At 38.5% G+C, this 25,863-nt stretch overlaps 1 protein-coding gene across 1 annotated transcript in view; it reads left to right on the forward strand.

The window, feature by feature from the left end:
* Window positions 1-25,863, forward strand: part of LOC126299307 (uncharacterized) — a 54,554-nt gene that overhangs the window by 21,324 nt on the left and 7,367 nt on the right. Inside the window, exons 2-6 of the mRNA XM_049991108.1 lie at window positions 6,580-6,786; window positions 8,225-8,449; window positions 10,361-10,555; window positions 13,047-13,206; window positions 21,575-21,780. Of these exons, the coding sequence (XP_049847065.1) occupies window positions 6,580-6,786; window positions 8,225-8,449; window positions 10,361-10,555; window positions 13,047-13,206; window positions 21,575-21,780 (993 nt within the window). The remainder of the gene's footprint in view (window positions 1-6,579; window positions 6,787-8,224; window positions 8,450-10,360; window positions 10,556-13,046; window positions 13,207-21,574; window positions 21,781-25,863) is intronic.

The following is a 25,863-nucleotide window of genomic DNA, read 5'->3' on the forward strand; positions in this document are numbered from 1 at the left end:
CAATTTCCTTCGATACTATTGCACTTCTTATCGCTATAAACACGCCTCCCCCTTCACTGTCCAGCCTATCTCTGCGGTATACATTCCAATCAGAGTTTAGGATTTCATTACTGTTTACGTCTGGTTTCAGCCAACTTTCTGTTCCTAGTACTATATGGGCGTTGTGACCGTTTATTAATGAGAGCAGTTCTGGGACCTTTCTATAGACGCTCCTGCAGTTTACTATTAGCACAATATTGTTATTCCTTGTTGCATTTTGCCTACTCCTGCCTTGCCGCGTCTCAGGAGGCGTCTTGTCGGGCCTAGGGAGGGAATTCTCTAACCTAAAAAAACCCCATGTGCACTCCACACGTACTCCGCTACCCTCGTAGCCGCTTCCGGCGTGTAGTGCACGCCTGACCTATTCAGGGGGACCCTACATTTCTCCACCCGATAGCGGAGGTCGAGAAATTTGCACCCCAGCTCTCCGCAGAATCGTCTGAGCCTCTGGTTTAAGCCTTCCACTCGGCTCCAAACCAGAGGACCGCGATCGGTTCTCGGAACGATACTACAAATAGTTAGCTCTGATTCCACCCCGCGAGCGAGGCTTTCCACCTTCACCAACTCCGCCAACCGCCTGTACGAACTGAGGATTACCTCTGAACCCAGACGGCAAGAGTCATTGGTGCCGACATGAGCAACAATTTGCAGTCGGGTGCACCCAGTGCTCTCTATCGCCGCCGGTAGGGCCTCCTCCACATCTCGGATGAGACCCCCCGGCAAGCAGACAGAGTGAACACTGGCCTTCTTCCCCGACCTTTCCGCTATTTCCGTAAGGGGCTCCATCATCCGCCTAACGTTGGACGAATTAAATCATCATGATTGTCATTATTGGCCCCCTGTCAGTCCACATTGGTATAAACCCACTGACAATCAACACAAATGGTGTTGATGGTCTGCTGTGGTATTTTAAATAGTTACTTGATAGGACCATATTTTTTTGACTGAAATGTTACTGGGGAATCTTATTCACAACTTCTCTGCGATGATTTGTTGGAGCTAATGGAAGATGTTGATTTAGAAAGTAGGCAATGAATGTGGCTACAACAGGATGGAGCAGCTCCCCATTATGCTAAAAATGTGCGGAACATTTCAAATTTATGGTACCCTGGTCAGTGGATAGAACGTGGTGGCCCAATGCAGGGGTCTCCACATTCACCAGACCTAACTCTCCTGATTTTTTCTTGTGGGGTTATTTAAAAAATATTGTTCATGACAGACATCCCACAACCAGAAATGATACGGAGCAACACATTCGAAGAGCGTGTGCAGCCATACCACGAGATGTGCTGCCCAAAACTGTAGACAACTTTCGCAGATGATTGACTTTATGCATTGAAGCAAATGGAGATAATTTTGAACAATTATTTCATGGCTAATTTCATTTAAAAGTTGCCTCCCACCCCAACCAAGGGGGCGGGAGCTGGAGGTCTTGTGAAGTATCATTTTATGTCCCGCTTTCAGCTTAAGAACTTGTCTTACCCACTATTTTTACCCGATGTATAGTTTTCAAGATAATCTCATTATATACACTCCTGGAAATGGAAAAAAGAACACATTGACACCGGTGTGTCAGACCCACCATACTTGCTCCGGACACTGTGAGAGGGCTGTACAAGCAATGATCACACGCACGGCACAGCGGACACACCAGGAACCGCGGTGTTGGCCGTCGAATGGCGCTAGCTGCGCAGCATTTGTGCACCGCCGCCGTCAGTGTCACCCAGTTTGCCGTGGCATACGGAGCTCCATCGCAGTCTTTAACACTGGTAGCATTCCGCGACAGCGTGGACGTGAACCGTATGTGCAGTTGACGGACTTTGAGCGAGGGCGTATAGTGGGCATGCGGGAGGCCGGGTGGACGTACCGCCGAATTGCTCAACACGTGGGGCGTGAGGTCTCCACAGTACATCGATGTTGTCGCCAGTGGTCGGCGGAAGGTGCACGTGCCCATCGACCTGGGACCGGACCGCAGCGACGCACGGATGCACGCCAAGACCGTAGGATCCTACACAGTGCCGTAGGGGACCGCACCGCCACTTCCCAGCAAATTAGGGACACTGTTGCTCCTGGGGTACCGGCGAGGACCATTCGCAACCGTCTCCATGAAGCTGGGCTACGGTCCCGCACACCGTTAGGCCGTCTTCTGCTCACGCCCCAACATCGTGCAGCCCGCCTCCAGTGGTGTCGCGACAGGCGTGAATGGAGGGACGAATGGAGACGTGTCGTCTTCAGCGATGAGAGTCGCTTCTGCCTTGGTGCCAATGATGGTCGTATGCATGTTTGGCGCCGTGCAGGTGTGCGCCACAATCAGGACTGCATACGACCGAGGCACACAGGGCCAACACCCGGCATCATAGTGTGGGCAGCGATCCCCTACACTGGCCGTACACCTCTGGTGATCGTTGAGGGGACACTGAATAGTGCACGGTACATCCAAACCGTCATCGAACCCATCATCCTACCATTCCTAGACCGGCAAGGGAACTTGCTGTTCCAACAGGACAATGCACGTCCGCATGTATCCCGTGCCACCCAATGTGCTCTAGAAGGTGTAAGTCAACTACCCTGGCCAGCAAGATCTCCGGATCTGTCCCCATTGCGCATGTTTGGGACTGGATGAAGCGTCGTCTCACGCGGTCTGCACGTCCAGCACGAATGCTGGTCCAACTGAGGCGCCTGTGTCTATGTTTGCCTGTGGTTCTCTCAGTATGATCATGTGATGTATCTGACCCCAGGAATGTGTCAATAAAGTTTCCCCTTCCTGGGACAATGAATTCACGGTGTTCTTATTTCAATTTCCAGGAGTGTATATAGAAAGAAGCTACCACATGGGAAAAATATATTAAAAACAAAGATTCCAAGACTTACCAAGCGGGAAAGCGTCGGTAGATAGGCACAGTAAATAAAACGCACAAACACACACACAGAATTTCGAGCTTTCGCAACCGGCGGCTGCTTCGTCAGGAAAGAGGGAAGGAAAAGGAAAGGTGAAAGGATGTGGGTTTTAAGGGAGAGGGGAAGGAGTCATTCCAATCCCGGGAGCGGAAAGACTTACCTTAGGGGGAAAATGAGATCCATTCTTCATGAAATCCTCCCCACTCCACCAAGAGTGTCTTTCCGCCGTCCACCTAACCTTCGTAACCTCTTGGTTCATCCCTATGAAATCCCCAAACCACCTTCCCCACCCTCTGGCTCCTACCCTTGCAACCGCCCCCGGTGTAAAACCTGTCCTATGCACCCTCCCACCACCACCTACTCCAGTCCTGTAACCCGGAAGGTGTACACGATCAAAGGCAGAGCCATGTGTGAAAGCACCCACGTGATTTACCAACTGACCTGCCTACACTGTGACGCTTTCTATTTGGGAATGACCAGCAACAAACTGTCCATTCGCATGAATGGACACAGGCAGACAGTGTTTGTTGGTAATGACGATCACCCTGTGGCTAAACATGCCTTGCTGCACGGCCAGCACATCTCGGCACAGCGTTACACCGTCCGGGTTATCTGGATACTTCCCACCAACACCAACCTATCCGAATTCCGGAGATGGGAACTTGCCCTTCAATATATCCTCTCTTCTCATTATCCACCAGGCCTCAATCTCAGCTAATTTCAAGTTGCCGCCACTCATACCTCACCTGTCATTCAACATCATCTTTACCTCTGCACTTCCACCTCGACTGACATCTCTGCCCAAACTCTTTGCCTTTAAATATGTCTGCTTGTGTCTGTATATGTATGGATGGATATGTGTGTGTGTGTGCGAGTATATACCTATCCTTTTTTCCACATGGGAAAAATATATTAAAAACAAAGATTCCAAGACTTACCAAGCGGGAAAGCGCCAGCAGACAGGCACAATGAACAAAACACACAAACACACACACAGAATTACTAGCTTTCGCAACCGATGGTTGCTGCTTCAGGAAGGAGAGGGAAAGACGAAAGGATGTGGGTTTTAAGGGAGAGGGTAAGGAGTCATTCCAATCCCAGGAGTGGAAAGACTTCCCTTAGGGGGAAAAAAGTACAGGTGTACACTCGCATACACACACACACACACACACACACACACACACACACACACACACACACACACACACACACATATCCATCCGCACATACACAGACACAAGCAGACATATTTGAAATATGTCTGCTTGTGTCTGTGTATGTGCGGATGGAGATGTGTGTGTGTGTGTGTGTGTGTGTGTGTGTGTGTGTGTGTGTGTGTGTGTGTGTGCGAGTGTACACCTGTCCTTTTTTTCCCCCTAGGGGAAGTCTTTCCACTCCCGGGATTGGAATGACTCCTTACCCTCTCCCTTAAAACCCACATCCTTTCGTCTTTCCCTCTCCTTCCTGAAGAAGCATCCATCGGTTGCGAAAGCTAGTAAATCTGTGTGTGTGTTTTGTTCATTGTGCCTGTCTGCCGGCGCTTTCCCGCATGGTACCTGCCAGCGCTTTCGTTTGGTAAGTCACATCATCTTTGTTTTCAGATACACACACACACACACACACACACACACACACACACACACACACACACAAACTATGTCTGTCCAAATCTTTATTAGAGCATCTGGTAAATATTTGAAGTTATTTTGTCAAGAACTTTTTGAGATTTTGGGTAACAATGTTTCTCCTTCATATATTATGTATATGAATTTTAATATGTATTTATATATTACATATATTAAATAATATATACCATATGTCTATCTGAGCATTTATTAGAATATGGTGAAAAATTCTGACATTGACTGGTCAAGAACTTTTTCAGATTTTTGGTGACAATGTTACACAATGTCTTATCTTTACGTAGTAGTGTAGACTTCTATTAATAACGAAGTCTTTGAATTTTCTCAAGTTTATTACATGATTTTTACAGCAGAACATTTATTCATCATGATAGCCTGCCGTCTGCTGCAAAATGCTTGCTTAGTTAACAAAATAGTAATAATAACAATAACAACAAAAATATCAGAAAGTGCATGGATAAGTCTCTGGTAACATAATATCAGTGCTATTATTATTGAGCCATAATTTAAAACTTTCATATCAAAAATTAAGTAAATACAACTGATGATGATATAAAAATCCTTAAATGTCTTTTGGTAAAAAAATCAATTTTTTTTTCTTTTCAAAGAGTGGAAGTTTGTGTAGAAATTCTGCAAACAACAAATATTTGGAGAGTACCAGAAACCAAAGGATGGTATACATAAGTACCAAAGGATAGTATACATAATTATTGAGAATCCCACCTCTATAGACCTAAGCAGCTGCTATTCTGTATGGAATGAAATATAGATGTGTTTATTTATCTAAAGGTATAGGAACCATGTATTGATTTTGCTTCCCCTTCATCTATGTTTGATAGATGGTACTTGGTTTTCACTAACTGTTAACTTATTATTCTCTTTGTGAAGTTTTGTGATCAATACACATACTGATAATGTTGTCGGTGGCCAGTACTCAGTTATAAAAACCTTCCAATGGCTTTAACAAGAGAAAACACATTCTAAGTCATAAATACTGATTGTCAGCATGCAGTGCTGATCTTGACTGGCCTTGGATAAACCTTCTTTATGACAAGCCTGTGCTTACAGATTATTACCACTGTCTATGAACAACTCTTTATCTCCAATACCACAGTCCAGGCTGCAGCTATCCATCAGTGTTCATCTCATTAATGTTTCAGTGTCATTCAACAAAATTACCTAACTCAGTTGTCTCCATCCCCTCTCACAGCACGTACTACCATCCTACTCTCAAGAAAAAAATTGTTTGCTATATAAGGATGTTGCAAGCAGTTTTCAGAGCCACAAGTATGCTGCATGTAAACATAAATAATAGGATTTCTCTCAATTTGAAGATCATGGAAAGCTCTCTCGGCTTGTATGCACATTCCCTGTCAGAGCTTTCCTAACTTTGTAAGCTAAAAACTTATAATTGCAGTAAACAAAATTACACAAAAGTCAAGGGAGTAAAGTAATATTGAGTAAAAGTCATCAGACTCTAATTATGGTTTAAACTGCATGTGTGTCACTAACAATAGTACTAAGCTACCAATATTTAAACAGTAAAACTAAGAAAGACTTAAAGTCTGTGTTTCTGTCAGACATTTGATACATTGGCTGTAACAAGCACCAGTAACCATGTCCAGAATCCAGAACAAGATTCTCTGCAATAGTAGATTTATTGTAACATGCAAAATGTTGCTGGATGCTCAATGTGTTTGCAATACTGTAGGTGTCACTGAGATACACCTCTAAGGTTGAAACAATGAATTTCCAAACAAAGGAAACATGCCAGCTCTGAATTTTACCACACATTAAACTATGGTAACAAATTTATGACAGCTGATCATAATATAAGAGATGCAGCTCTTGATACACAATGATGTAAAGTGAACTATTTTTAGTAAGTGTACCCCTGATGTGTTTGCATATTATTTGTAGTATGATGAATTATTGGTTGTACTTATTATTTACATATTTCAACATTGTCTTGCTAATGTTTTGCAAATAAAATTTTCAGTACCTGACAACAGAAGGTTGGTTGCTGTTGACAAAGAAACATATATTTATCAAGGGCACAAATATACATTTCATCGTGAGCGTGTGACATGGGAAGAGGCTGCACAAATCTGCTCAGATGAAGGAGGGTATCTTGCAGTGTTGGAAGACATGGCTGAAACAGAATTCATTGCTGAAGCTATGGCTGGAGGATTATGTTTCTTTCATCGTAAGAGTTATTTCGTTATAGTTTTCTTATTGAAAAGTATTTATGGATAATAATTTTTTATGTCTGCACTCCATTTAAAAATGATTTAAATGTGAAAATGTGTTTTTAATCTTTTGCTCTTTTATTTTAGATCAAACCAAATTCCCTGGATACAAATAACTTGGCATCATATTTATTAGGTGCAGATGTTCTACCTATTGGTAACATATGAATATTTGTGGTGGACTGTCACTCAAACCCATATTTCCAACTTATCACATGAGGTCAACATACCATGCAAACCTCCCAGACCAACCGAAGCTTCCATATGTCACACTGATATGTCACACTGCCTACATCTCTGTATTATAGTTTCTTAATTTCGACACTCAGTGCTTGCAGAATTAAGCTACAAGCATTCAGTAATGAGAGAAAGAAACTATCTGTAGGGTTGTACACAGCATGAGATATGGAAGTTTGGATTGGTCCAGGAGGCATGTACAAATAGCCTATTGGTAAGGTGACCACTCACAATAGGCAGAAAACCAAGGTTCAAGTCACCAGCCTGCTGCAAATTTTCAGTGTCACCAATAGGTAGAACATCTGTACACAATATATTTTGAACGGCTGTCAGACATTATCAGTGTATTTATAACATGCCGAGGCAGGCACTAGATGATAATTCATAGGTCTCAGTTCCCCATAACCTTATTCTCACTACATTCCTACATAGGTAGGAATGATCATCAAAATAAAATACGAGAAATCAGAGCTCGAACAGAAAGGTTTAGGTGTTCGTTTTTCCCGCGCGCTGTTACGGAGTGGAATGGTACAGAGATAGTATGATTGTGGTTCGATGAACCCTCTGCCAAGCACTTAAATGTGAATTGCAGAGTAGTCATGTAGATGTAGTTGTAGATGTATATGAAAATATAGAATTAAGTTGCAAACACTCAGTGATGAAAGTAATAGACTATGGTTTAGTGATGCAGTCAATGTGATATACGGAAGTTTAGGTTGATCTGGGAGGTGTGCACGGATAGCCTAATGATAAGGTGATCACTTGTGATAAGAAAAATCTGGGTTCAACCCCCAGTCTGGCACAAATTTTTCTGTCACCAGTAGGTAGAACATCTGTACCTAACACAGCTGATGCCAAGTTATTTGCATTCAGCAAATTTATTTTTATCCTGAACACATATTGTTCTGATTTTGTTTCTGATTTTGTATACATACAACAAATGAGTCACAGAATGATGTTCTTCATAAATATATGTCTAATAAACATCCTGTTCTGTTAGAGCAGAATACCACTAGTACACCTTGAGCCATAGAGGATAAGACATGAATTCTTTTGTTCATAATACTATTTTATTAGGACTTTTGAAACTATGTCAGTAATCTTCCCACCTCACATCAGTTTTAAGAACAACATAAAATAATTTTGTTTATCTTTCAGCTTATCAGAACATTTGGATAGGTGGAAGATATGCTGATGGAAACTGGATGTGGGTTCCCACTGGAATAGAAATACCAAGTAAAATAGGAAGTGATGGCTATCCTCCATGGGCTATCAATGTTAGAAGAGCCAATTTATGTCTAACAATAAACAGATTATTTATTACTCGCCCAGTCTTATCAGATCTCAACTGTGATCGGAAGAGGAATTTTGTGTGTGAACATGGTAAATTATGCACTACTGTCTATTTAAGAAATTATTTAAAGTAGTTTCATGAATCTTCAGGCATTCTTACCCAATACAGCTATTAATGTTATTTATAACAAATTAATGTTTAATCAATTTTTATGTTGAATACAAATGATAAAACTTCAATGTCCTTGCAGGAGGTGATTTTAACAAAGGAGATTGATATACCGGTTCTGTATTCAACCTTATTTACTTGTCTTCATTTTCCTGTATCTAATTTTCAAAAAGTTTAGAAGTCATTATAATATTTAACCCCAAGTGCATTGTGTTTACACAAAAGAACTGACATACATGAACTAATGAGAGCTTACATGAGCTTGCAAGAATAATCACTGGCACATGTTTTTACTTATTCATAACCCTTCATTCTATCTGCAAACTTTTGAGAAGGGTTAACTTCTCAAATTACGAAGAGTTTTCTAAACAAAAGTGAATTGCACTGATTATGACATTTTGAAATTACTATTTAAATTTGGAAAAGTAGATTTCTATGTTTTTACTTAAATTCTCATTAAATGGACATTATGTTTACATAATAACTTTTACTTATTTTTCTTTAAATGAAAATTTTTGAATCAAATAGACTGTATTGTTGTATTTAGTGAAGTGAACATAAACTGATGAATAATGAATTATAGTCTGCAACCTTTTAAATAACATTTCGAGTACAGACAAGAAATATGTGCATTTAGAAGAAAGTGTAAAAGAAACCTCATTACTAAACACACAATCACATACTATTTTGTCTTTTTATTGTGTTTGTTTATTCCAAAAGTAATCTGGGATGATGGATTTTGCTTGAAAACTACTATGTTTACATAGTGTACAAAATAATAACAGAAAAGATTGCCCACATTAATTGCTGACAAGTTAAGATAAAGTTATTTTTTCACTAGCCCAAATGCATTACATAGTTCATCTGTAAACATGTATTGCTAATTACTAACCCAAAACTCTATTATATGATACAATTTATGTTTGATATCATTTTTTTACATTGGGAATCTAGCCTAGTTCTGTGGTACCTTGCAAAGTGAATATTAGCACTGAATTACAAATTAGACAAAATAGAAATATTAATGCAAATAATAGTGAGAGAAATTTAAGATCCAATAAGAAGCAAAGAAGCCTGGAAACTAAGAAGCAGTGGTGAAATGTATCAAAATATGGAAGAAATGAGAGACAATAAGGAAAATCATACTGATATTTTATAGACATCTAAATAAACACATGCATTTTAAGCAAAATTTAAACAGAATGCATGAATATACTGGCAAAACAGATCTTCAGGTATCTAGGGAAAAAGAAATCAACAACAAACTGGATCCAACAAACTGAAATATATTTAAAAATACACAAGAGATATGGTGAAAAGATGAAAGAATATTACTGGAAAAGAAAAGAGCAAAAAAAGATGGAACTGAGAGTGTCACATGTTCCCTTGGTGACCATAACTGAAAGAAAAATTTAGTTTTTGAATTTTCCATCTGCCAATGAAATCTGAGGTGTTACAGGAAAAAAATATGTTCCCATCCTTTCTGTCAGTGATTGTTCTGCAAATGGCAATTAGCTTTAAAGTAAAATGTGACAAAAGTTTTAGACATTTTCTGTAACAGCAAATCCTGGTATTTTGTTACTCAGTTATTGTAGCTTTCTACACCTGTATTATTTTTTATTATAGTCATGGAAAGGAAATATAATTTTTTTAATTTCTTAAAATTACATTTAATGTGCATTAGTATTCAGTTTGGAAGAACCTTAAGATACATCTTAATTTGGGAGTAATAAACTAAAAACTCTATGTATAAATTTTGTAATTACTCTGGCATATGAATTTTGGTGTATTATCATGAAAAAATTAAAAAGAATTCATCAATTATGTTTCAGGCTGTGCTCAGTTGAAGAGTAATGAAAGGCAGACTTGGGATCCTCCTTTGTGTTCTGAGACTTTCAGTGAATTAGGGGATGAATGCAGCCTTGTTTGCAAAAATGGATATGAACTTGCTGGAAGTGCTACAGTCACATGCACTGCTGATGGCTGGAATGGTACTGGTGGTTTGAATAAAATACCTGCATGTAAAAGTAAGTGCAATAATTTTTACAATTGCATCTCAAAATACATTTTATTTGCTTATTCCTTTGTGTAATTGCAATATTAGCTGTTATTAGTTTGACTTTTTCAGAAAATACTATGTTGTATTTGTGGAGGGTGCATATTGACATACTGTCAGTATCAGAAATTTGTGTGTGCAGTTTATGTTTTCAGTTTCTCTTTGTGCATATTGTACCACATATATAATTTTCAAGTGGTCTTTTATCACGAAACATTTGTTAATAGGCCAGTGCATGAGTAGTAATTCACTGAAGAAAATGACTTATTGATACATAACCAACACGGATTCAGAAAATATCATTCTTGTGCAACACAGCTAGCTCTATATTCTCATGAAGTAATGGATGCTGTTGACAAGGGATCTCAGATCAATTCCATATTCTTAGATTTCCATAAGGCTTTTTATACCATTCCTCACAAACAACTATTCATCAAATTGCGTGCATATGGAGTATGGTCTCAATTGTGTGACTGGATTCATGATTTCCTCTCAGAGAGATCACAGTTCATAGTGATGGACGGTAAATCATCGAGTAGAACAAAAGTGATACTTGGTGTTCTGCAAGGTAGTGTCATAGGCCCTCTGCTATTGCAGATTTATATAAACGATCTAGGTGATAATCTGAGCAGCCTCTTTAGATTGTTTGGAGATGATGCTGTAATTTACTGTCTAGTAAAATCATCAGATGATCAATTTCAATTATAAAATGATCTAGAGAGAATTTCACTGCACTAAACAAAGAAAAGTTGAGATCATCCACATGGGTACTAAAAGCAATCTGCTAAATTTTGGGTGTATGATAAATCGCACAAATCTAAGGTTTGTCAATTCGACTAAATACCTAGGAGTTACAATTACAAGCAACTTCAATTGGAAAGACCACATAGATAATATTGTGGGGAAGGTGAAACAAAAACTGCGTTTTGTTGGCAGAACACTTAGAAGATGCAACAAACCCACTAAAGAGACAGCCTACATTATATTTGTTCGTCCTCTGCTGGAATATTGCTGCACGGTATGGGATCCTTACCAGGTAAGATTGAAGGAGGACATCAAAAAAGCACAAAGAAGGGAAACACGTTTCACATCACACAATAGGGGTGAGAGTGTCACTGATATGATACGCGAGTTGGGGTGGCAGTTACTGAAACAAAGCCGGTTTTCTTTGCGGTGAGATATATTTACAAAATTTCAATCACCAACTTTCTCTTCCGAATACAAAAATATTTTGTTGACACATAACTACATAGGGATAAATGATCATCATAATAAAATAGGAGAAATCAGAGCTCAATCGGAAAGATTTAGGTGTTCCTTTTTCCCACACGCCATTTGAGAGTGGAATGGTAGAGAAATGGTATGAAAATGGTTCAATGAACCTACTGCCAGGCACTTAAGTGTGAATTGCAGAGTAACCATGTAGAAGTTTATCACTTTTTGTTGGTCAGTGGAAAATTCATATGGCATTACTTTCTTTATAAATTTGAAAGCATAGTGTTTTGTTGCTGAACTACACAGCAGTATGGAAAAATTTCTGCTTCTAAAGGAAAACTTTGTGTTTGTGTTTCAGAAATCTGTCAATAGTGGTTTGGTTCAATAAAACAGAAAACAAATAAAGTATACTAACATAACATACTTAATTCACTCGGTGGCGCAGTGGTTAGACACTGGACTCGCATTTGGAAGGACGACGGTTCAATCCTGCATCCGGCCATCCTGATTTAGGTTTTCTGTGATTTCCCTAAATCGCTACAGGCAAATGCCGGGATGGTTCCTTTCAAAGGGCACGGCCGACTTCCTTCCCCGTCCTTCCCTAATCCGATGAGACCGATGACCTCGCTGTCTGGTTTCCTTCCTCAAAACAACCAACCAACCAACTTAATTCAGTCAGGCAAAACCAATGAAGAAAGTGCTTAGAAACTATTATTATTAACTGAGCGAGGTGGTGCAGTGGCTAGCACACTGGCCTCGCATTCGGGAGGATGATGGTTCAATCTCCCATCTGGCCATCCTGATTTTGGTTTTCCGTGATTTCCCTAAATCACTCCAGGCAAATGCCAGGATGGTTCCTTTGAAAGGGCACGGGGTCTCCTCCTCCAAAACCAACCAACTATTATTGTTGCTCAACAAAACTATTTCTCTCCTGTTTAGTTTTCCCAAATCTTCCTTAACATCATTGTTAATGATCTACTGTGATATCCTTTCTACTCAATCTACATACAGTTAATTCCTTCTTGAATCAGACAACAAAACAAAACTGTTGTTTAAACAAAAATTACAAAACCAATCCTTAGATGTGAGATTTATTATAAAGGTGTTACAGAATTGACAGATGATAGCAATAACTTAACTAAATCTGTAATACATGAAGTTCCATAAGGCAAGTATCTAAAACTAAAGATTTTTAATTCATTTTTGTGTATTTCACAAGAAAAATTTATGTCTCCTTTGTATTTCAGCACCTGAAGAAGTAGGCGAAGATTTTGTGAATAAAATAAACAGTACTTTGAATGGCATTGCAGCAAATATGTTATTCTTACTAGATGAGTCAGTAAGTGTCTCACCACAACAATTTGAAATGGAAAAATACTTTGTTAAATCAGTGGCCCAGGCATTCCCGTAAGTAGATGAACAATATGCTGCACAGTTTTTAAATTACAAAGAAATTCATATGAAATCCTCAGTGATTCTGGATTGTATCTACAAATTTAGTGATTCACTCAATACAATCTTTTATAACTGTTAATTAATGTGATTGCAAGAATCACAGATTCAGAAATACTGATATCTGTACAGACACTCCAGACTCTGATAATTCCACACATTTTCTACACAAATTCTTGTAATTTAGTGCAAGATACAGTGGGCTCTATCTTTGCCATGAATAAATACATGAGTCTATATTTCCCAATAATATGATACATTAAAGAGTGCTGATAATCCATTCAAACTGATACTAGGATGTAAGATCTAACTATAAATGAGACTTTGTAAAATTAGTAACCTGGTTGGAGACTGATGTTTCTTGGTAGCTCCTTAACTTCGTAGCCTCATGCTGAAAACTGTTTGGATTTGTAACTAAATAATTAATAACAGCTTGAGTTAAGGTTCGCTCATTTGCACATACATTCTGATTAAACCACATTTGAGTTATTGCCAATTTTCCCTCACTTTCTCATGTACTCAGAAGTTCATTGTTGAGAATTTCATTAATAATTCTCATCAGGTTAATCTGTTCTCCTTCAAGATTACCAAATTGCTAACCTTACTTGCAGGTACTAGACAGTGACAAAGTAATTCATCAATAATCTTTTAACAATTCATTGCTGGTGTTTCTCTTCACCATACTTCCACTCAGCACTGATTGACTTTCCAATTGGGTCCACACATAAAATATATGCATATATTCACTCACAGATATTTTTGAGCTAGTGGCTAGACATGTAATGATTTTCTCAGGAAAAAGTTAACAAGAAAGACACATGACAGTGGAATAATTTTGAATGTAGAAATTTGCATGTTCAGAACTAATCCCAGACTTTTAATATGAATGAAATGGAGTGATTCTTGAAAAATAATTCTACCAGTGGACTCCAACATTGAGGTATTAATTGGTTCATAGCTAGGAATGGACTGAGGACTCAATCTCAGTTGGTGGTATGTGGAGGTTCATGTATAATTTGTGAAATTGGGAATTATATTTTACTATACAATAATGTAAAGGTTACAATTAGTGCTGGTGTCATATGGTGTTCACATAATTATTTTGTTTAATCGAATATGAGATATTTATTAAAGTATTAAGGTTCTAGTTACTATTTGATGGATACACTGTTTACCCATGTGGTGGATTTACAAGTTTCATGTAAAATTTTCAGGTTCATAATTTCTCTTATTTATTAAACTTCTTAAATAGTGGTTTATTTAAATGTTTATCATGGTTAAGAGGAATTAGGAAAACAAAAGTACAATGTCAAATCTTGAAAATAAACAAGCTTAAAAGTTCAAAGAATGGAAGTATTTTTGGCTGTGTCCAAACAACAATTATGAATAATTTCAAAGCAGTTAATGAGTTTTTAGAGAAAGTAAACTGGTTATTGGAAAGTGCAAAATTTGAGTATTTCTTATGAGCCTGATCTGCTGTGAATAAACAGTCATTAACTCATGCTATTTTGACAGTCATTTTATGTGGGAACAATTTCAATTACCAGATTGCCTCAAATGAAAATGTTTTATGGAAAAATAACTATACCATTGCAATCAGCAGATTGTAGATTGTAAAGTGAATAATAAGACTGTCAAAGTAACTTGTCAGTTTTGTGTACACATATATGCATTACATGTATGATTGGAAACAGTTGAAAGGCAGGGAAAAATTGTTGTCTAAAGGAGTAAAATGGAAGCAAATGGAGTTTTCCATTTTGCTGTGTTTCAATTTCTGTTTCCGTAGTTTATGAAAAAATAAATGCAGACAGTTAATAGTTGTTGGATTAATGGCTACATTACCAAAAGAGGTGTCGTTGCCCATCACAGTGTGTCTTTTGTAAGGAATATTTAATGGAACTATCTGCATTTAATATTACTAGTTTATCTAGTTATGGAAACTCTGCAAAAGTATCTGGTGGGAATACGCTGCATTCCCAAGAAAATTTGGACTTGATAAAACACAAAATACTGTATCATTCAACTTATTGATCCATGACATGCTAGTGAGTAAGGCTGTTATGTTTCTAAATAGCAGGAAACGAAGTAAAAAAAAAAAAAAAATGTTAGCATAAGAAAAAATTCTGAATGTAAAAACTTTGTTTACAAAGAAAATATGTGGGAATGTAGCCAAGTTGGTGAATTTATTTTTTTGATTAAATCATCATTAGTGAAGGTAGAGGAAACATATTCACAATCTGACTATATTACATTTTCCATTTGGACAAATTCACTATAATTTACTGTTACCATCCGCATTTCTCAAGCCAGTTGGTGTGGCTGAGCGGTTTTAGGTGCTTCAGTCTGGAACCACGTGACTGCTACGGTCGCAGGTTCGAATCCTGCCTCGGGCATGAATGTATGTGCTGTCCTTAGGTTAGTTAGGTTTAAGTGGTTCTAAGTTCTAGGGGACTGATGACCTCAGATGTTAAGTCCCATAGTGCTCAGAGCCATTTGAACCTTGAATTTGCATTTCTCTGTGCATTCCATAAGTTCAAATAAATTTTCACATTTACATCTCTCTTCAAAAGCATACACACAATATCTTGTGATGAGTATTAGCCTACTCAGTACAAGGTTGTGATTGTTTCATTCATAAAATTAGCTTCAAATTGCATCATAGTTGTACATAAAAATCTTCATAAGAAAAACCACTTGAGCCACTTAAAGCTGTAACATACGTCCCCACAGTAGACTACAATGATAAGAATTGAGCTGGCTGAAACATACGAAGTTCCCTTTTGCACCACAGGATATTCCTGAAAGGTGGTAAAATGTTGAGACCTGATGCCAAATTAGTCCCTTAGATAAAGTACCCAGAATTGAATCTCATTGTAACAATGCTCCTTCTTACTGTTTGGACGAAAAATGGTGACTCAAGGGCTGCTAGGTAAAACTACTCCCTCTCACCTTATCCCAACTTGATGCAATTACCACTGTATATGTCCATCTGCTAGTATGGCATGAAAGGAATAATAGTCATTAGTGGAGATGCATAGAAGTGTATGTTATAATTGTAATTCATCTACAAGAAGCATTAAGAAAAGTCAGCGAACGACTAATGGTATCAGACAACGCATGGTCTCCATACACTGGACCCATACACTGTTGTTACAAAGTTTTGCTTACCAAGAATGGAATATCACTCTTAAAACTGTGAAGCCTACATTGTTTGTGAAACTGATGTTGCATAACACAGTTCCACTGTTAAACATTGGGAAATAAATCTCACACCAGTTCCAACAGTAAATCACAATCAACTGGTGGAGAACTTTGCACAATAATACTAAAATCCAGCATATTCCTAGCCATTCAAAAGGACAACAATTTAATTTACAATGAGTGTATTGATAAGCTTTTCAAGATATAGCAATTCATTTCAAGTGATTTCCAACTCTAGAGTAAATTAAATGTCATATTTGGCATTTCTCTAATTATTGCCAGTGGACATACAGAATATATTTTGGAGAAAATACTACATATGTGGTATGAGGAAATAGTCTTTGAAGTCAGTAGCTCAATGTCCTGATGGGCATCTTTAATATTCCTGTGATGTATGTCAAAATAATTGTACACTGAAGCACCAAAGAAACTTTTGTAGACATGTGTATTCAAATACAGAGATATCTAAAGAGGCAGAATGCAGCACTGTGGTTGGCAACACATATATGAGACAACAAGTGTCAGAGTGTCAGGCACAGTTGTTAAATTGGTTAGTGCTGCCACAATGGCAGATTATCAAGATTTAAGTGAGTTTGAACATGGTGTTATAGTTGACACGTGAGCACTCTCTTAGGTAGCAATGAAGAGGGTATTTTCCCATATGAACATTTCAAGAGCAACAGTGAATATTACAAATCCAGTAAAACATCAAATCTCCAACATCACTGCTGCTGGAAAAATATCCTGCAAGAATTGGACCAAAGATAACTGAAGAGAATCATTCAATGTGACAGTAGTGCAACCCTTCTGCAAATTGCCCCAGATTTCAATGCTGCGCTATTAACAAGTGTCAGCGTGTGAACCATTCAGTGAAACATCATCAATATGGGCTTTTGGAGCTGAAGGCCCACTCTTGTACCCTTGATGACTGCATGACACAAAGTTTTATGCCTCTCGTGTGTTCGTCAACACTGAAATTGGAGTGTTGATGACTGGAAACATATTGGGTGGTTGGACAAGTCTCATTTCACATTGTAGTGAGCGCATGGACACGTACGGGTATGAAGACAACCTCATGAATTCATGGACCCTGCATGTCAGCGAGGGATTGTTGAAGCTGCTGGAGGCTCTGTAATGGTGTGGGGTGAGTGCAGCTGGAGTTATATAGGACCCATGATACATCTAGATGTGACTCTGACAGGTGACATGTACATAATCATTCTATATGACCACCTACACCCATTCATGTCAATTGTGCATTCTGACAAACTTTGGCAGTTCCAGCAGGACAATGTGATGCCCAGCATATCCATAATTGCTACAGAGTGGCTCCAGGAACACTCTTTTGGATTTAAATACTTCCACTGGCCACCAAACTCCCCAGACATGAACATTATTAAGCATATTTGGGATGATTTGCAACTTGCTGTTCAGAAGACATCTCCACCCCCTCATACTCCCATGGATTTATGGACAGCCAGTCCTGCAGGATTCATGGTGTCAATACCCTCCAGCACAACTTCAGGTACTAGTCGAGTCCATGCCACATCGTGTTGTGGCACTTACGTGTGCTTGTGGGGGCCCTACACAATATTAGGCAGGTGTAGCAGTTTCTTTGCCTCTTCAGTGTATACTCATTAATTATAAGGGATAGTCAAATGGAAATGAAACATTTGCCACAGTGGGACCATGGAACGGTTCCATTCAAAAATAATCACCACTCATGTTAAAACATTTATCCCACTGGGAGATGACATGATCAGTTCGTGTTTTCTAGTAGCAGTTGTCCACTGATGAATCCACAATTGCATGCACTCTTGCATTTCCTCATCAGACTGAAACTGACCCCCACATGTGTCTTTCATCATATTGCCAAAGATGTTAAAATCACATTGTGAAAGTTCCAGGCTGTACAGAGGATGTTGCAGTGTTTCCCATCCAAATTACTGAAGCATAACCTTTGTCCAATTGGCTGTGTGGTGGTGGGCATTATTGTGCAACAGTGTGAGTCTGCTCAACACCATTCCTGGATGTTTCGACTTTATGGCACATCACAGTTTCTATAAAGTGACTTTATATCACTGTGCATTAATGGTGGTGCTACACTTGAAGAACTCTATGAACAGAGAGCCCCTGGAGTCAAAGAAGGAGGTCATTATGACTTTAGTAGAACTTCTCTGAACAACTTCGGATTTCTTATGCAGGGTAAATGTGGGATGTTTCTCCTGTTGGGTTTCTCATTTGCCCTCAGGCTGTCTGATGGAATTGTCCTGTTGTGCAATAATGCCCACCCTCACACTGCCAATATGATGAAGGCTACACTTCAGCGATTTGGTTGGGAAACACTGCAACATACTCAATGCAACCCAGATCTTTCACTGTGTCATTTTCACATCTTTGGTAATCTGAAGAAATACATACATGAACATCAGTTTCATTGGCCAAGGAAGTGCAAGACTGGGTGCAGTTATGGATCCACCAGCAACCGACTGCTTTCTTTGAAACAAGCATTGATCATCTCATCACCCAGTGGAATAAATGCCTTAATGTTATTGGTAATTACTTTTGAATGGAACCATTCCATGACACCATTGTTGCAGGTGTTTCGTTTTTATTTGATAGTCCCCACGTGTTGGCAGTAAGCTTCATATATGTTTCACACCCTAATTTTCACAACTGCAGCCTTGATACGAGATGTTTTGCTATAGGTTCTACAACCATTAAAGAAGTAGAGAGCTATGTTGGGATTGCAAATAGATTTGTAAAATGAAAGTTATCATTTGGGATTGGGTAGCCCGGAGACAATTTTAAGGTTAAACGATGTGCAGACTTTCCAGGAGCTTTTTTGTGGCCCTGCGTGCATGCTAGTGATTTTCACAGTGCCTGTGGCTTGACACCACAAATGATCAAGGCAGAATTATGCGATAATATTTATCAGCTATAAGTGATCATATATCTGTGGCAGAAGGTAAATATTGTATCAGTATCATTTTTCTCTGTTTCTATTCCATAAACAGACAACTCGAATTTTCTTAATAATTGAAAAGTACTAGCCTGTTTATTGATAGCAAATGTAATATAGTTTTCCAACAAAAAATGGTCGAGATAAATTTCATAAAAGGATTTAGTGAAACATTACAAGAATCTCTGTCCTAGTTGCCAATTCAAAACACATGCATTTTGCAGGCTATAGCTGGCAAGTTGAGAGTTACACCATTATAATAGCTTTATATTGCAGTTGCCACTTAATAATTTCTGAACTCTCTTTGAAGCACTAAACTACTTAGATACTTCATGTGGGAGTCAAATAGAAACATGTTGTTACTATTTGAGATTTATCTTTACCAAGGTTTGCTCACTCTCTGACCGTATTTGTCTGATTTGACTCTAATGAGTTTTCATGGAACTAAATCTGTAGCCCTGTTTTTCCATTGTAAACTTCATTTGTAATATAAATAAATGATTTATTGCAGCAAAATAGCCATTATAGTTATACATTAGATTACAATCATTTGATAGTGAATTACAAGGATGTATTGAGTGTCTGCATAATTCTTAGCAGTAGATTACATTCAGTGCAGGTATTATAACAGATTATCATTTGAACCATTTATTTCATAGTCTCTAATTGATCTGGTCCTCTTGTTGCATATTTCTATATGGTACCTCTTACAAAGGTTTGACGGTTCGTGGTATGTTGTATTTGAAGATTTCATCATTATTTATTTCTGTTCTCATCTACCTTCCTGTTCCATGCATTATATATTTTCTATACGAGTAATAGGCATGGGTAATTTTGGTACCCTGCCCAGAATGCTTCTATTGCTAAATAATGTTAGATTTACATTTTATTTTTCTGACCTCCAAGGACACATATTCTCCTCCATATCAAATTCAGGTGATGTACACAGCTCTGTCATGTATTACACCTAACAAACACAGCTCTGTCATGTATTACACCTAACTACTCATCACTTAATATAAGAAACCTTCATATGTACAGCATACATACTTAAGCAAGTAGCTTCTTCTTGACTGTGGCAAAAAATTTTCATGTTGATGGGGATCTTAAAATTATCCAACCTGTAATGCAACTCAAGAAAACTGCACTCAAGATCATCAAAGACCTGATGGAACGTCAGGCTTTAGATTTCTGCTTAGCGTCTAACTAGAGGACCACAACTGGTATGTGGGATGACACAACAAATTACAGAAGTTTTATCCCAGAGTTGATGCCTGGGTAGTCATTATCACTATTTCTGCCTAATTTCAAAAGAATAAAGGATGGCTTCTGCATCCAGGTAACTGGAATTATCAGGGATCATATGAGCCATGACTTGTAACTCAGTGAATTTAACATTCAATAGGTGGTGGCAGAGCTTTTTCCATGTATGAAACAAGACCTCCTGGCAAATTTGCTTACTGGATTTATTCCCTGGCCAGACTATTAATTCCTGAGGGACTTCATCATCAGTCTAAAACAAGAACTTCTAACAACAATCAGCAACTCCCATTTTGAAAGTCTGAGGCTTGCAAGAACGGCGCCAGTCTCAACAGATGAGAACATTTTTAGACTTGTCATTTATTGTTCTGTACATTAAATAATGTCTTTGTATCACAGTGATAGATTTATACAGCATTCTAATGATATCCTGTTATTAATACTGCTTCCAGTTGTTGTTCATGTTTACCTTCACTCATTCCACATAAAGGGTTTTCTTTATAGTGTAATCTTGCAAGACATGAGTGATGTCTCAATCACTCAATGTGAAAAGTCAACAAAATGAGTGAAAATGAATCTAGAATACCAGCAAATCTCAAACAATTAACACCAGAAACAATGGTATTATTTCATTTGCATCTCACAAGGCCAGACCTGCTATTCATTCACTTCATAGTACAAGGAAGAAAAGGCAACAGAATATTATATCTTCAGTTGTTATTGTCTTGTAGATAATATAAAGTTGATTCTAACAACAATCAGTAACTCCCAATTTCCATAGCCATTGCAATGCTACAAGTGGCTGACATGCATTGAACATTTTTACATGTGCCCAAGTATTAGTACCTCCAAAATTACGTATAATATCTTGTAACTGAAAATGATTAACTCTTGTTTCAGGCTCTCCATAAATCGAACAGCAGGTCTGATAACATTCAGTCATGTTGCTGATATAGACATTCCACTGACTCAGACAGACACGTGTGCATTTGTTGACTCTGTTGGTGAACTCGTTTACACAAAGGGTGGAACAAGTATCCTAGTTGCATTAAATCTGGCAGTTGATGAAATAAAGAAAAATGCCATTCATAATACAACACTTGTATGTAAGTAGCTATGGAATTACAACATAAAAATGTGGATGATTATTGGTACTTAATTTATTTATTTATTGGTCTAATTTTTTGTTAAGGGTTTTGTTGATAATTAATAGAAAAAATGGTGGGAACACAAAATTTACTCTATTAGACAAGACTTCATATTTCTTCCTGAATTAGAATATTGCTTATTTTTACCTCCTCAGCCATCTAACTTCTAAAGTGGTTAATGAGTGTAATTATTAAAAGTTGTGATACAACTTGAAAAATGTTATAAACATTAATCACTCTCCAGCAAACCCTTAGAATGTTTCTCATGTTATTTTGGTACTAGGGAGTTTGTAAGCAAATCTTGTTCTGCAATACTATGACAGTAAATTTATTCAGACCTGTGGGTTTCAGTTATGGTATTTCTTACTTTTTATTACACATTTTGGACAACTGTTGCTGTGTTTGTTTCACAATAAGCAAATTTATTCAGTGATACACATTGTATAATTTTTATAACTATCACACATCTGATCAAGGGCAGTATAGTGAATAACAATATGTCTGATATCTTATTAGTTTTGGTTTGTTGGTAGTGTTAGTACTGTTGGTAGTGGCAGTGATTAGTTAGATGACTCCTGCATATGCCTTACAAACTATATTTAGCAATGATATGTCTTAGTACGTGTTGCAGACATTTCTTTAAAAATATTTGAATTCTGCGTACCCAGTGGGACATAAACTTCTTCCCAGCTGGTTGTGAGAAGTGAGTATGGGTGTTTCATAAGGACAGAGTTGTTGTACTTAACAACCGCATCAGGTATCCCATCTTCACCTGGAGCCTCTCCATTAGCAAGGATATCTTTTGCTCTACTGAGTTATTCATAGTAGGCATTGCATCTAGTTTTTCCATGTAATGTGGTTACAAATCCTAGCTTCCAGAATCTCAATGTGGTTTCAGGTGCGACCAATCAGCTGTGGATATGATCTCTCTGTGACAACTGCTAGAGAAGTGCTGTGAGCATAAGAGGCCACTTTATATCGCTTTTATTGACCTTGTTAAAGCATTTGATTTATTAACCAAAAATGGACCCTTCAAATTTTTGCAGAAGATTGGATGCCACCTAAACTGTGATAAATAACTGTCTCTTTCTGTGATAAAATGCAAGCAACAGTTTACTTCAACCATAGGACATTGGAAGTATTCTTTGTCAATAGTATTGTAAAGCAGGGGTGTGTGCTAGCTCATACTCCCTTTTCTTTCTGCTGAGATTTGCCTTTGAACACTGTGAAGAGGGAGTGTATTTACATACTAGGCCTAATGGAAATCTTTTCAACATCGCCTACCTCAAGGTCAAGGCCAAAGTGAATACAGTTGTTATTCATGAGTTGTTATATGCAGATGATGCAGCACTGGTAGCAAACACAGAAGATGAGCTGTAGTATCTAATTAACAAATTATCACAAGCATGTGAAAAATTTTGTCTTACCATCAGCCTGCAAAAGACTAAGATCATGGCACATGGTACCAACAGCTTTCCATTCACCAGCATTGGCAACAATTCTCTGCAGGTAGCTGATGGCTTTACCTACCTATACAATATCTAACAACTTGTCTGTGGACACTGAGATTACTAATAGAGTCACAAAAGCATCAACTATCATGGATAGATTGAAAAACAGAGTATGGAACATACATAACATACATACATACACAATAAAAACTAAATTAGAAGTATACAACCCTTGTGTTACCAGTACCCTTCTCTATAGCTGTGAGACATGCACAACTCTTTCTAAGCACAAAGCTTAACTGAACAGCTTCCATCTCCGCTGTCTCTGGAAGATCCTTCAAATTTCTTGGAGTGGTAGAGTACCCAATAGCAAAGTATTACAGCTTGCAAGCACACCCAGCATTCATGCACTCCTGTGCCACTGTAGTTTAAAGTGGCTGGGACAAGTCAGGCACACGGATCCTGAGTGAATACTGAAAAAACTGCTGCATGGAGAATTTCAGGAAGGTGTGAGTCCCAGTGGGAAGACCACATCTTCACTCCAAGGATGTCTGAAAGAGAGACCTGACCAAGGCCAACATTAATCCAAATCAGTGGGCAAGTACTGCTGATGACTGTTTCAAGTGGCAACTAAGTGTGTGAAATGGGGTCAAACTTGCAGAGGACAAATGCACTCAAGAACAAATCAGGAAGAGGACAAGACAGAAAGGGAGAGTGGCTTCTGTTTGAAGTCCTTCACGTTTCACTTCCCCAAACTGTAGTAGGACTGCCACTCTCAAGTCAGACTTTTGAGCCACAGCAGACATTGCAGACTCTGAACCAAGAATGCTAAATCATCATCTTTTGAGGATGGATGGAGGGCAAGGCAAGGATTAGATGGAATGATATACACTTATGGGCACCACAGAATTGAACCAATCTATTTTATACAAATGATGATATAACTTGACAGACATGTGTTAAGACAGGCAGCATGGAATGAATTGGTTTAAGAATACATCAAAACAAAAGATGCTACACACACTGGTCTCAGTTTCATTCTCTTTATCAACCTCTGCAGGTTGCTGTCACCATAGAGCCCACTTTTCCAGTGCAGAGCATAGAAGACTGGGTGGATGGTGATATTACTGTTCCCCAAGGTATTCATGCAGGAACAGAGAGGTTCATAGTTCTTCGCCGTACTGGGAATTGGGAGAGATGCTACACACACTGGTCTCAATTTCATTCTCTTTATCAACCTCTGCAGGTTGCTGTCACCATAGAGCCCACTTTTCCAGTGCAGAGCACAGATGACTGGGTGGATGGTGATATGACTGTTCCTCAAAGTATTCATACAGGAACAGAGAGGCTCATAGTTCTTGGCCGTACTGGGATTTAGGAGCTGCTTTGAGGAAGTCTTGGTCCGCAGCTCGTGGTCTTGCGATAGCGTTCTCGCTTCCCACGCCCAGGTTCCCGGGTTCGATTCCCAGCGGGGTTAGGGATTTTCTCTGCCTCATGATGACTGGGTGTTGTGTGATGTCCTTAGGTTAGTTAGGTTTAAGTAGTTCTAAGTTCTAGGGGACTGATGACCATAGATGTTAAGTCCCATAGTGCTCAGAGGCTTTTTTTTGAAGTGATGGCATTGGTACATTGTATTCCTCATTGAAGGAGGAAGAGCTGGGGCACAGGCTCTTGTTGGGTGAAACAGAAGTACATGTTGAATCTTCTTGTCGGTGTACTAGGCTGCAGTCATCCTCCTGAGCCAGCATTATCCAACCTAGCTTAAGGTGCTGACCATAGATGGTCATAAGTTTGCTAATGAACCAAATAGAAAATGTTTGAGCCTATGCTGTAACACCTTGTGAAGGTTGCAGTACAGTTGTTGCAGGGCTACCCATTTGGGATCTCCATTGAGCATCATATGATTACAGTCATTCAGAGACTTATTTACAAAAATCTCCTGTACTCCATGTTCTTGTATGGCTGGTGTGTTGCTTGACCCTAGTTACAAGAACTGGTAACTCAAGAGGCCACCAAATGTGGTGATTTTGGGACGGTGGCACTGTCTGTTATGAGACACTGAAAACTAGTTTTGTAGTCAGCCAGTAAGCGATGGAGAACATACTGACCATAGTTTCCAGTCTGCAAGTCCACATTTTTGTTTCATTCACTGAAATGCTTCTACTCTCAATTTACTCTGCAGGATCAGGAACTATGATTATATATGAAAGTTTTGCGTTCTAATTGATCAATATACTTGATAAACTTTTGCACACACATCATAGTGAGATAATAATAATAATAATAATAATAATAATAATAATAATAATAGTAATAATAATAATAATAATAATGTCTCTGTCATAAACAGCACTATGAGTAGTTCAGAGACAACCTCTGTGTTAAGTACCCATTAAATGGTCTTTTGCCCTGACTTCTCATAATCAAAGTTAATTACTCACCATAAAATTGTAAAATAATGTCACCACTTGCCACGATGTTTTGGTAACACAAACAGTAACTTCCGCTAAATATAAGTGATCCAGGATGGTATACAGTCCTCACAAGTTCACTTCCTATTTGTACCCAAAACATGTGTTTAGTTGCAGTC

This window comes from Schistocerca gregaria, chromosome X, assembly GCF_023897955.1.
Source record: "Schistocerca gregaria isolate iqSchGreg1 chromosome X, iqSchGreg1.2, whole genome shotgun sequence".
NCBI classification, from domain to species: Eukaryota; Metazoa; Arthropoda; class Insecta; order Orthoptera; family Acrididae; genus Schistocerca; species Schistocerca gregaria.